Genomic DNA, 12,112 nt, shown 5'->3' with positions numbered 1-12,112 from the left:
ATTTTGAAATAGGAAGAAAATTGTGGCATATGGTGTTCACCAAATTTCGAAATGGAGATAAGTGGTAGGGTTGTTCTGAAATCGAAAATCTCATTTTCATTGTTTGTTTCTTTAAAAGGATGGTCAATCACATTCTCATTCTTTATTCTGTGTAACTCATATTATTATTTTTAATTACTTTATACGATTTCGTTCCATTAACCTCTCTCATCAAGTGAAATTCATTATTATCTTGAGTTTGTTAAAAAATTTAAATTGAATTCGTAAGATCAAATTCATCATTACAATAATATTGAAAAATCTTCTCTATTTATGATTGTTCTTCGAATAAAAAAAAATATTGGTCATATCTATTAATATCAAATAAAACTAATTATTATTAAGTACAATGATATGAAGTTGAAATGAAAATTTATCATTTTTTAAAAGTATATAAAATTATTGCACCATACACTATGCATTATGGATTAGTAATATAAAATGACATTATAATGTAAACGTCGTTAACGAGTTTCGGATTCAAATTTCAAACAATTCCTAGCATCCAACATTAAAAAAAAAAACATTCCTATTTGACACGTCATTAAGAGACATTTTTATATCAACAAAATCTTTTCAAATTATTCAACTTCATAAACGCATAGCTAAAATGTAAAAAGGATTTAATCCTTTTAAAGTTATAGTTTTAACCCTTGAACAACAGTCTTACTTCAATCCTGTCCCATACCTTCATTATTTCAAAAGGCCCCCCATTTTGATGACATAATTGAACACTTGCAAAAATACCCATTACATAACATTCTCTTGTCAAAGTCCTCAAGGGCATATTAAAAAGTTCATATAAAACACGAGTAAAACTTGTAATTTAATATACTTTTCTTAGTTTATAACAAGGTAATAAATAAGCATATTTGATCAAAGTAGACTTTAAAACTAATGCTAATCATTTAAAAGAGATAGAATGCTTGCAAAAAGCTTCTCCTTTTCCATCTGCTTTAAGACAACCAATTAGCAAAATACAAGTTTATTTCAAATTATATCATTACATACAAGACTTGATAAGCAAGGTGTTCTTGTATAATTTTGGACCTCAGAAAAAACTAGCGGCTAAACTTTAGATCAGCCAAGTACAGGGATACATTCAAGCAGAATTTTAGCAGCTAACTCCAGTTCTTGCTCTGTGATGATCAATGGCGGTACAAGCCGAACCACATTTCCCTGTCCTGCTGTTAAAATTAAAAGACCCAAGTTTCGACAAGCTTCTACGAGAGGGCCAGCAGGCACATCCAGTTCTATCCCAATGATAAGCCCTTGCCCTCTAACTTCTTTAACATGAGAATTTTCTCCCAGCTTTTGCTTTAGCAAATTCTTCATGTATTCGCCTTTCCTGGATACACTAAGCAAGAACTCAGGATCTGAGATCTTGTCTACAACGGCGACTGCAGCATTGCAGACGAGCGGTGAGCCTGCAAAAGTGCTTCCATGGTCTCCATAGTTTATTGCAGCCGCAACTCTTTCGGTCACTAGTACGGCTCCAATGGGGAGACCCCCAGCAAGAGGCTTGGCAAGAGTCATTATATCTGGATATACACCATAAGCTTCATGTGCCCAGAGATGACCATTTCTACCCAACCCACATTGAATCTATACAGACAGAACAAAAGATTTAGGTAGTTTCTTAGTTTTCGCTCTAATCGACCATAGGTTCATTTATCAACAAAGCAATTTGATGATGTAACAGTAACATTGCAACTAGTTGAATCAAACAACTTTTCAGTAAGATTAGTCAAGATATATGCAAGCCGATTTTGGGCAATTACTGTACTAACTGGACAAAATTTAGGTAGTCTCTTAGTTTTCACCCTAATCGATCATCAGTTCATTTACCAACAAAGCAATTTGATGATGCATCACTACAAATAGTTGGATCAAATAATTGTTCAATAAGATTAGTCAAGAAATGAGTACATCAATTTTGGACAATTACATTACTAAGTAGACAAAATTTAGGTAGTTTCTTAGCTTTCTCCCTAACCGATCATCGGTTCATTTACCAAAGAACTTTGATAATGTAAAACTACAACTAGTTGAATCAAACAATTGTTCATTAAGATTAGTCAAGATATACGCAAGTCGATTTTAGACAATTATCGTACTAAGTAGACACAAGATAGCGGAGTAATGCACGAATATCAATCTATTCACCGGAATCTTATAAAGTTATGGGCGATAAGAGGAGAATTGTTTATACCTCATCGAAGACTAGAAGAGTTCCAGCCTCATCACAAGCATTTCTCAAGGAAAGCAAGAACTCTTTTGTAGCACTGAAAATGCCACCTTCACCCTGAATGGGTTCGACGAAAACTGCAGCAATTTTCCCTTTGAGAATCAAGTTGGTAGCAGCTTCAATATCACCATATGGCAAGAAAGTAACACCAGGCATAACAGGCTCAAAAGGAGCTCTGTAATGCTCTTTACTCGTCAAGGCAAGAGCCCCCATTGTCCTGCCATGAAAACAATTGGAAAAAGCAATGAACTCCACAGGGGGTGAGTCTTTTGATCCAGTATGAGAAAATCTCTGAAACTTCCTAGCAAACTTAATGGCAGCTTCATTTGCTTCCGTGCCAGAGTTGGTGAAAAACACACGATCCGCAAACGATTTAGCCACAAGACGTTTTGCAAGTTCAACCTATAGTAAATGAAACATATTTATACAGTTATGAACTAAAACCATTTACAATTTCAATTTCAATTTCAACTTTAGGGGTTAGTTTCACCTGAGGGATTGAATGGAAGAGATTGCTAACGTGAGAGACGGTATTCGCCTGCTCTGTCACGGCTTGTAGCCAATCGGGATCACCGTGGCCTAAGGAATTGACGGCGATTCCTGCCGCCATATCTAAATACTCTCGCCCTTCAAGATCATACAGTTTACATCCTTTACCGCTGGAGAGAACCACCGGCGCACGAGCATAGGTTCCGACGAAAAGCTTCCGTTCTGAATCGATCACCTCCTCGCTCGAGCAACCCAGTTGGCCTTTTCGAAGCTTTGTCGAACTGGGTCCTTGTAGTTCTACGCTAAGACAGGCGCGGACTCTTCCGCCATTGATAGGAGCTCGAAACAAGGTGGAATCAAGATGAAGAGGACTAGAAGAACTGAAGAAAGAAGGAAGTGAAGCCATTTGGGATTGTTGCTATGAGTGATTCTGAGAAGAAAATAGGTTGAATTCACGATGGAATCGGAGAACAGAAGGAAATTAAAGAGATGGGTGGCTGCAAATTTTGAGGGCGATTGAAGAAATCAAAATGAAATTGGTGTCAAGGGCTTAGAGTGAAAGAGAAGTAGAGAAGTGGCATTGAAATTGAAGGTTTTTTGTGGGAAAAAATGGCCATTGGGCTTTGAATTGAGAAATGGCCCTCCAATAAGATGATGTGTAATATTATATTAAAACCATTTTGTCCTATTTTTATTTTATTGTAAAAGATAAAGAGTATTTTACAAAAACATCCCTCATCCTAAAGGAAAAAAAAAATAAAAAAATCCATGGCCTAAGTTCATGCCATATTCTTAAACTCAAGAAAAAAAAACAAAAGAGTAAAACTCATATTTTCAAAAAATATTATACATATTTACCGCCGTTTTAGAAGATTAAGGCTTCATTTAATTTTTTTTTATAACATTTTTTTTTACAATATGTAAATAGAAGAGTTGAATCTTTAACTTCGACATTGATAGTATAGTTGAACTATATTCATTTTAACATCTGTTCTAGATTAATTGTTGAGTATTAAGAGAAATAACTTTAATTTTTTTATAAAAAAAATCTAGTATAATATAATTAAAAAAATAGATGCATTCAACCTATGATAGTTTGTTTTATTTTATTTTATTTTTATCTTTATTTTTGTAGAAACAACTTATGGAAAGATTGGTTATGTGAGAAGATATAGATATATAAAATAAATTTTAATTGTAAAATATTGAATTTGAAAATTGAAGACTTATTGAAAAGTGCACATGATTCTAAAAATCACCAGGAAATTAATTTTTTAAATGATGTAAGAAAACATATTTTAAAATTTTTTAAACATTTAAATCCCAACCATCTTACCAAACACAGAACAAAGGTTAGGATTATTTCATAATTATTTTTAAACCCTTTCAAAATAAACTCAAATGCACCCAAATCATTTTAACTTTTTTTAACTTAACTTTTTTTTTTTCGAAGGTAACTTATGTTAAGGTTATTGAATTAAGAAAAAACCTTTGATCATAATAATATTATTATTACTATCTAAATCAAATAAGATTACTTTTTAGTTCTTCACACAATTAGACAAAGGTATATAAAGGTCTGTTTGGTTGACAATTCAGATTTGATTTGAATATGTATTTGGCAGACAATCTGAATTTAGATTCTGTGATCCAAATAGTATAAATTCTGAAAATAACATTTTTTGTATATGTCATGTTATAAACTCAATTCAATTTTTAAAAATTTAAAATATTTGTTATGTAATATATTATAAATTAGATTAAATTCCAAATTTGGTACTTAGGTTAGGATAAAGTTAAAAATTAGTCCATATGGTTTTAAAATTTAGATTTTAGTTCCTATGATCTAATAGAACTTCACATATAGTCTCTATAGTTTATTAAATCTTTATAAATAATCTCTACCATAGGGACTATTTATGAAACTTTTATCAAATTATAGGGGGTAAATTCAAATAAATCATAAGACCTAAATGTTAACTTCTTCCAAATTATAGAAACAAAAATTTCAATTTATCCTATAAATTATATCATTATTACAAAATAATAATTTTATATTTTTTTAACACAAATATGTTTATAAATAAATTAATAATAATTTATTATCAACAAATATTTAGTGGATAACGAAAAATAGTTCGTAATTATTTAAATTAGAATTCAAATGTCCTAATATTTTTAATCCAAACATGTCCTAATATTTTTAATCTAAAGGGTAATTTCGTCAACAAATGGAAGTTTTGAGGTGCAACATGACGTTTCTACTTTCCAGAGAAAAAAAAAAAGAGGACCATGAAGCTGGAACTTAAAAAATGACGCATGATGCCATGAGGTGACGTGGAGTTTACATTCAGCATCAACGTCGTCATCAACTCCACGTCAGACGACTAGCCAAAACCACTACAAGACAATTAACAAAAACAAAAGAAAAAAGAATGGAAAAAGAAATCATCATAATTTAAATAATTTAGTAAAAACCAAAGTATTGATGTTTGAATTTTTTAAATATCTACCAAACATCGCCTAGTGATCAATAAGGATCGTGAATATAACAAATAGTTAAGAGAGGATGGTGCCATCTTCAGAAAACGGCGTCAATGCTCAAATATATAAAACTTATAGTTCAAAATTTACTAGGCCAATAACTTTTCTGATACCATATTAACCTATCAAACAAAGTTTAAAACCTATCAGATACGATCAGGTTTAAATTTGCATATATATTATGTTATGTTCTCTCCCCCTCTTTCCTGACATTACCAAAGACTTTGTGAAAGCAACACCAATCCATCTCTTTCTAGTTTCACAAACAGACGGACAGACAAACGTGAAGCAGAAGTAAATTACTTAACAAATGAATGAGTCCATTATTTTCTATACACAATTTGGACCTAGTTATATGTTACAATAATTATAGTAAATCAATCACCTGTTGATGTGAGAAGAAAACTCAGCAAGTTTCAATACATCCATGACAGGTCTTGCCTGAACGATATGGTTCTCGCAGCGCCATGGATGCCCCTCTCAGAGATCTGAGGGCAGTCTTCCACAATCAGTGATTTGAGTTTGTATGCATCAACCAGCGGCTTCAGCCCGTCGTCAGTGATCCCCAAGCATTTGCTCAGCCGTAGGTTTTGCAGCTGAGGGAACTGGCTCACTAGCTGCAGCCCCTCGTCGCTTATCTCTTGACATCTTACAAGCTCTAGAGATTCGAGATAGGAGGCTGAGCAGAGAGCTTCCAACCCCATATCGTTGAAGGAATAGACGTGATCGAGTGCAAGCTCTCGGACGGGGCACATGTGAACTAGAACAAGGATCCCATTGAGGGAAAATGAAGATAGTGAGGGGAATTCACCATCTGCAAATGAGATTCTGACTGATTCAAGATGGGAGCAGTTCTCGGCTAAGGCTTTTAAGCTCTCGTCTGTTAATCTCAGAGGGTTGTTGGCTAGCAATGGAAGCGAAAAATCTGATGGAACTCGGAGGGAAATGGAGCGGAGATTTCGTGATTCTCGGGCCAAGCTTATTATATCACAATCTCTAACTCCAACACACATATCTAAGTGAACTTTCTGTAAGTTCTTGCACTTACCCAACACACACGCAAGTCCTCTCCCTGGACTGATTATGCAGTTCACCAAGCTAAGTTCCAACATATCATCACATGAAATCCACTGCTTTTGCCAGCGATCAACAGCTAAACGATCATAAACTTTCATGTACCGGTAGTTAGCATCAACTTCGAATTGTAGCCGCTTCAACTTTCGCCAGCTATGGCCTAGCTTTATCAGATCACCTTCACCAATTGCTCTGCAGTTCCTGATTGAGAGATCTTCAAGTGTTTCAAGCTTGCCAAGGTATTCAAGCCACTCGACACTGCTGACATTCAAACATCGGATCAGATGGAGAACGGTGAGGTTTTTGCATCCAACAGCAATAGAGAATATGCCACAGCCAGTGATTCTTGGGGTGAAATTCAGCTTCAGAGCCGAAAGCTTGTAGCATGAAGTTAAATTCCGAAGTCCAACATCAGTGATGAACGTGCAATAGCTTAAGGTGAGATCAGTTAGAGATGGACAATGATTGGAGAGGATGAAAAGTCCATGATCATCCAATTGCTTCCCTAGTTTCGACATCCAACCCGAATACGTGATCTCGATTCGTACTAAATTGGGAAACCTAAGACACAGAGATGTCAAAGCTTCATCTGCAGGGTCTAATCCACAACCAACTCGAAGGAAGTGTCTGTTTTCTTTGTCCAAACTATGAAGGCGCTTACATGACAATGCCAAAGAATTTCTGTCACTTGTTTTCTTAACTCTGTTCAATATCTCCCAAATCAATACTTCTGGTAAACTATCCATTGTAACAAGAAACTTCTGCATTACAAGATAATTATTCATTATTTAACTAGCTAAGATTTGGTAGGGAGGTGAGCAGGAACTGAAAAAACAGTATAATAACGCATAATCGAACGAAATATTCCAAAGTTATCTCAAGGGGTCTCAAACAATATTAACACCATGGTCAAAGCAAAGATCATACTGTCATAGTCCAAACTTGGTTTCAACTTTCATCAACGTCAAACAATGTGTGCATCACATAAGAAAACTATTGACTGCTAACATAAGTCCTCAAGTTAAAGGAAACTTCTCCATGATGGGTGCCTGTTGAAATAGAAGCAACACCAATTATTCTAGAAGCTTCTATTGAAGTATGTATAATAGATTTTTCTAGAATTATGTTGAAATATGTAAATATATATCTCAAAGAAAAGATCTAGAAATATTCTAGGTTTCTTTAGGCTCCAAGGAATTCTAGAATTCCTTTAGATAAGGATAATATCATAGAATTATTTAGAATTAGTTAGATCTAAGAAAAGTCTAGAAAAATCCTATTTCTTGAGCTCCAAGGATCTCGTGCCTATAAATAAGAGATGATCCCATATGTGAGCCAAGCTAGTGTAGAAAAGTGAGTGATTGTCTTGAGAGTGAAAGAGTAATTTCTAAGTGTTCATCCTTGTATATTTCTCAATAAAAATTCCTTTCTTCAAAAATAGATTGTTTCTTTCTCTTCCTTTTCTGCCAATTTCTTCAACAGTGCCAAAGACAATAAGAAATTGAATTACTGATTTAAAAATATCACTAAATGTAAAGTGGAAAAACACAGAATTTTGAAGCTAACCCATTAACTTTAGAGACCAGAAAAGCTATACATACATAATCTGAAAATTAGAGTTTTCCCTTATTTGGGAGTTCAACAAAGTGGGATGGGAGATTCAAACCTGCTATTTGAAAATTATAGTTTGAATCAACCAGAAATGGTACAACTCCAAATGCAAAGTCATTGAAAGAACCAACCAAAAAGAGAAATTTGAAATAATCATAAAAATCATCAAAGCAAAAGCACAAGGAAGACAAAGCACCAATCAAAATACACAGATTCAGAAGAATGCCCAACAAAAGTAAGATATAACAAAAAAATGACACCATCACAGAGAGAAGCCACCCAAAGAAGAAAAAAACAAACCCCAATAGAAGTAGAACGGGGAGATCATCAAGAATTGTCAATAAACAAACAAAAAAATGAATTAGAGGATTAGTAACCGTATTAAGAGGGAAATAAGCAAGATGGGATGAATTTAAACCCATCAACAGAGACGATTCAAACCCAATTCATTAACTACCTTCAAAAGACAGAAACAAAACAGAAAATCGAGATTTACAAGAAGAATACAGAAATTTCACCTGAAAAGACGAAGGACCCAGAAATGGAGAAGGGATAACGATCAGAACTGAGACGGTTAGAACCAGTTTCCTTCAGATTCCAATTAAAAGTGGAAGGGAAATTCAAATTGGGTTGTGGGAAAAAGAGAATAGGAAAATAGGATAGATATTTATGGAGAAAGGGACATTGAATTGGATTCAAGTTCGCCCCAAAAATATATCGCTGTCTACAAAATTTGTACCTGGTATATAAATATCAAAGAAGAAGAACAACTACAGAAAAAGGGTAGCGAAAGCGAAGAGATCGGGGGCAGGCTCCAGCTATCCTACAGGATTTTGTAGAGAATAAATTTTGAGTGTTGATTGTTCTAAGCATTTCGATCGGTGGTTCGGTTTTTTAACAACTACCAAGTTATCGGTGGATATGATTAACACTTTTTTTTCTCCCTTCTTTATGTAAGATTTAGGTTTAAAAGGGAAATTTGTACAGAGGACCCATTTTTTGGATCCAAAATATCAAATGATCAATTTTTAAAAAATAATATTAATTGACTCTCTGTCGTTATATCAAATTTCGTAAATTACCCTTACCTCTTTGTCTTCTTACCCTTTTACTGAAAACCAACCAAAACTAAAAACTCTTCAAATTTCCCAAGCGTAACGGCTTCGTATCACTCATAAACTAAAAACTCTTTAAAGTCCATCATTTGGGTTTGCAAACGATTCTACTGCCGTCGACAAATTGAATCCGATCGGTAAATCTTTCAATCTATGTCTGGAAATGTCTTAAACTGGTTGGTAATAGGGCTTTGTGGGTCGTTCTGGGTTTAGAAATGCTATGAACCTATGGTTTTCTTGGGTTTTCGATGTGTTTTGTGGTTGAAAGCGAGTAAAAAGAGTTTGTGAACGAGATAAGTAAGAGTTATGCTGATCTTCCAGACTCATTTTGGGGTTATGCAATGCAGACTACATGTTATATCCTGAACAACGTTCCCTCGAAAAGTGTTTCTGAAACACCTTTTGAGTTATGGAGAGGCCGTAAAGGTAGTTTACGCCATTTCAGGATTTTGGGCTGTCTGACACATGTGCTAGCGACTAACCCAAAGAAGTTGGAACCGCGTTCGAAGGTTTGCCTCTTTGTAGGCTACCCCAAGGAAACGAGAGGTGGATACTTCTATGATCCGAGTGAGAACAAAGTATTTGTCTCTACAAATGCTATCTTCTTGGAAGAAGACCACATGAGGGATCATAAGCCACGGAGTAAGCTTGTTTTACGTGAGATCTCAAGTGAGACTGAGACTACTGAGGGTTCAACAAAAGTTGTTGAACAGGCCGACAAATCAATAAGAGTTGTTGAGGTCGAAACGTCTAGTTAACCAGCTTAAGAGTTGAGACTGGCTCGATGTAGTGAGAGAGTTATGAATCCATCGGATCGCTACATGGGTTTGATTGAAGCCCAAAACATCATTACAAATGATGGGGTCGAGGATCCTTTGTCTTTTAAGAAAGCAATGGAGGATGTTGACAAAGATGAATGAGTTAAGGCCATGAACTAGGAAATGGAGTCTATGTACTTCAATAATGTCTGGGAGCTTGTTGATCCACCTAATGGGGTAAGACCTATTGGGTGTAAGTGGATCTTTAAGCGAAAGAAAGGTGTAGTGGAAAGGTGCACAACTTTAAGGCTAGACTCGTGGAAAAGGGTTATACTCAGGTCGAGGGAGTTGACTATAAGGAAACTTTCTCATCCGTTGTCATGCTGAAGTGTATCAGGATTCTCCTGTCTATAGCCACATTTTATGATTATGAAATACGACAAATGGATATCAAGACTGCCTTTCTTAATGGTAATCTTGAGGAAACCATCTTATGACTCAACCAGAGGGGTTCATAGTTCCAGATCAAGAGTAAAGAGTTTGCAAGCTTAATAGGTCCATTTATGGGCTGAAATAAGCATCTAGATCTTGGAACATTAGATTTGACACTGCTGTCAAGTCGTTTGTCTTTGATCAGAACGTTGATGAGCCTTGTGTTTACAAGAAAATCATCAATGACTCAGTCGCTTTTCTGGTACTGTATGTGGATGATATTCTACTCATTGGGAATGATGTAGGGTATCTAACTGACATTAAGAATTGGCTAGCTGCCTAGTTCTAAATGAAAGATTTGGGCGAGACATAGTATGTTCTAGGGATCCCAAGAACAAACGGTTAGCACTGTCTTAGGCATCATACATTGATCAAATGTTGATCAGGTACAGGATGCAGGATTCCAAGAAGGGTTTGTTACCTTCAGGCATGGAATTGTTCTGTCTAAGGATCAATGTCCTAAGACACCTCAAGAGGTTGAGGAAATGAGACAGATTCCCTATGCTTTTGTTGTAGGAAGCTTGATGTATGCAATGTTGTGTACTAGACCCGATATTTTCTATACAGTAGGGATTGTCAATCGATATTAGTCCAATCCAAGATTTGATCACTGGATGGCGGTCAAGACGATCCTCAAGTATCTTCGAAGAATGAGGGACTACATGCTTGTGTATGGAGAATCTGATCCTTACAAGATACACGAACTCTGACTTTCAAACCGATAGAGATTCTCGCAAATCGACATTGGGGGCAATGTTTACTCTGAATGGAGGGGCTGTAGTCTAACGAAGCATCAAGCTAGGATACATCGCAGACTCCACTATGGAAGCCGAATATATAGCGGCTTGTGAAGCAACTAAGGAGGCTGTTTGGCTGAGAAAGTTCCTTTCAGATTTGGAAGTTGTTCCAAATATGGATTTGTCTATCACACTTTATTGTGATAACAATGAGGCTGTGGAAAATTCGAAGGAACCTCGTAGTCATCGTTGGGGTAAGCATATCGAATGGAAATATCAACTGATCAGGGAGATTGTGTATCACGACGATGTGATAGTCACGAAGATCGCATTGGAGCACAACATTGATGATCCCTTTACAAAGGCCCTCACGGCTAAAGTGTTCGAGAGTCACTTGGAGAGTCTGGGTCTGCGGGACATGTGGCATCTTGTCTAGGGCAAGTGGGAGTTGATACTAGGGTATGCCCTAGTTTATTGTATATTGTACATTAGTCTCCCGAGTCATTAGGATAAGTGGGAAATTGTTGGGATTGGTGTTTTAATTCTCCCGGGGTCACGTTGTTTTGTAAAAATACACATTTTTTAATGAATAAAATAAGTGTTATTTAATTTTGGCATTTAGTCATATCCAATAAACAAAGCTCCTTGGTTATCTTATGTGAACTTAAGTATGTATATGTGATATACAAGTGGATCATGCCTTAAGTAACCTAAATAGGTCTGTAGTATAAGGATTAAGGTGGGATACTTGATCCTGGTGACACTACGGATACGACTCGCTTTGTAAAGGTTTATAGGTGTTATAAACTACTACAGATGGTAGATCCTAACCATTGATGTGGAGACGTGCGAGTGGGGGTGTCCTATACAAAGAGTTTTTATAAGACCTAGACCACGAGATGACTAGACTTTGTATATAACACCGTTGATACTAGAGACTTACATCTCACCTAAACGACCATAGGTGACACGACTTCAATCCTGAATGTTTTGGGAACTCCTGCC

At 35.7% G+C, this 12,112-nt stretch overlaps 2 protein-coding genes across 3 annotated transcripts; both read right to left on the bottom strand.

The window, feature by feature from the left end:
• Positions 1-962: 962 nt before the first annotated feature.
• On the bottom strand, positions 963-3,411 carry LOC120085650 (acetylornithine aminotransferase, mitochondrial). Its single transcript, XM_039041765.1, has 3 exons — positions 2,778-3,411; positions 2,252-2,689; positions 963-1,644 (listed from the first exon to the last, which is right to left on the bottom strand). The coding sequence occupies exons 1-3, from the start codon at positions 3,180-3,182 to the stop codon at positions 1,120-1,122; spliced, it is 1,368 nt and encodes a 455-aa protein (XP_038897693.1). The 5' UTR covers positions 3,183-3,411; the 3' UTR covers positions 963-1,119.
• Positions 3,412-5,547: 2,136 nt separating this feature from the next.
• LOC120085649 (F-box/LRR-repeat protein 14) lies at positions 5,548-8,911 on the bottom strand. Of its 2 annotated transcripts, XM_039041763.1 has the most exons (3): positions 8,524-8,911; positions 7,322-7,443; positions 5,548-7,155 (listed from the first exon to the last, which is right to left on the bottom strand). In XM_039041763.1, exons 2-3 carry the CDS (start codon positions 7,325-7,327, stop codon positions 5,737-5,739), a joined length of 1,425 nt encoding a protein of 474 aa, XP_038897691.1. In that variant the 5' UTR covers positions 7,328-7,443; positions 8,524-8,911; the 3' UTR covers positions 5,548-5,736. The 2 variants fall into 2 exon arrangements, with proteins under 2 accessions (XP_038897691.1, XP_038897692.1); XM_039041764.1 differs by lacking the exon at positions 7,322-7,443.
• Positions 8,912-12,112: the final 3,201 nt, after the last annotated feature.

Source organism: Benincasa hispida, chromosome 9 (assembly GCF_009727055.1).
Source record: "Benincasa hispida cultivar B227 chromosome 9, ASM972705v1, whole genome shotgun sequence".
NCBI classification, from domain to species: Eukaryota; Viridiplantae; Streptophyta; class Magnoliopsida; order Cucurbitales; family Cucurbitaceae; genus Benincasa; species Benincasa hispida.
The sequence above is the reverse complement of the archived record's forward strand: the minus strand, read 5'-3'. Positions and strand labels throughout refer to the sequence as shown.

Bases quoted from the DNA above. Each gene is read 5' to 3' on its own strand.
- LOC120085650 (XM_039041765.1), bottom strand. From the start codon at position 3,182: ATGGCTTCACTTCCTTCTTTCTTCAGTTCTTCTAGTCCTCTTCATCTT. The intron at 2,690-2,777 runs GTGAAACTAACC...CATTTACTATAG, and splicing joins TCTTCCATTCAATCCCTCAG to GTTGAACTTGCAAAACGTCT. The intron at 1,645-2,251 runs GTATAAACAATT...CTGTCTGTATAG, and splicing joins CTCTTCTAGTCTTCGATGAG to ATTCAATGTGGGTTGGGTAG.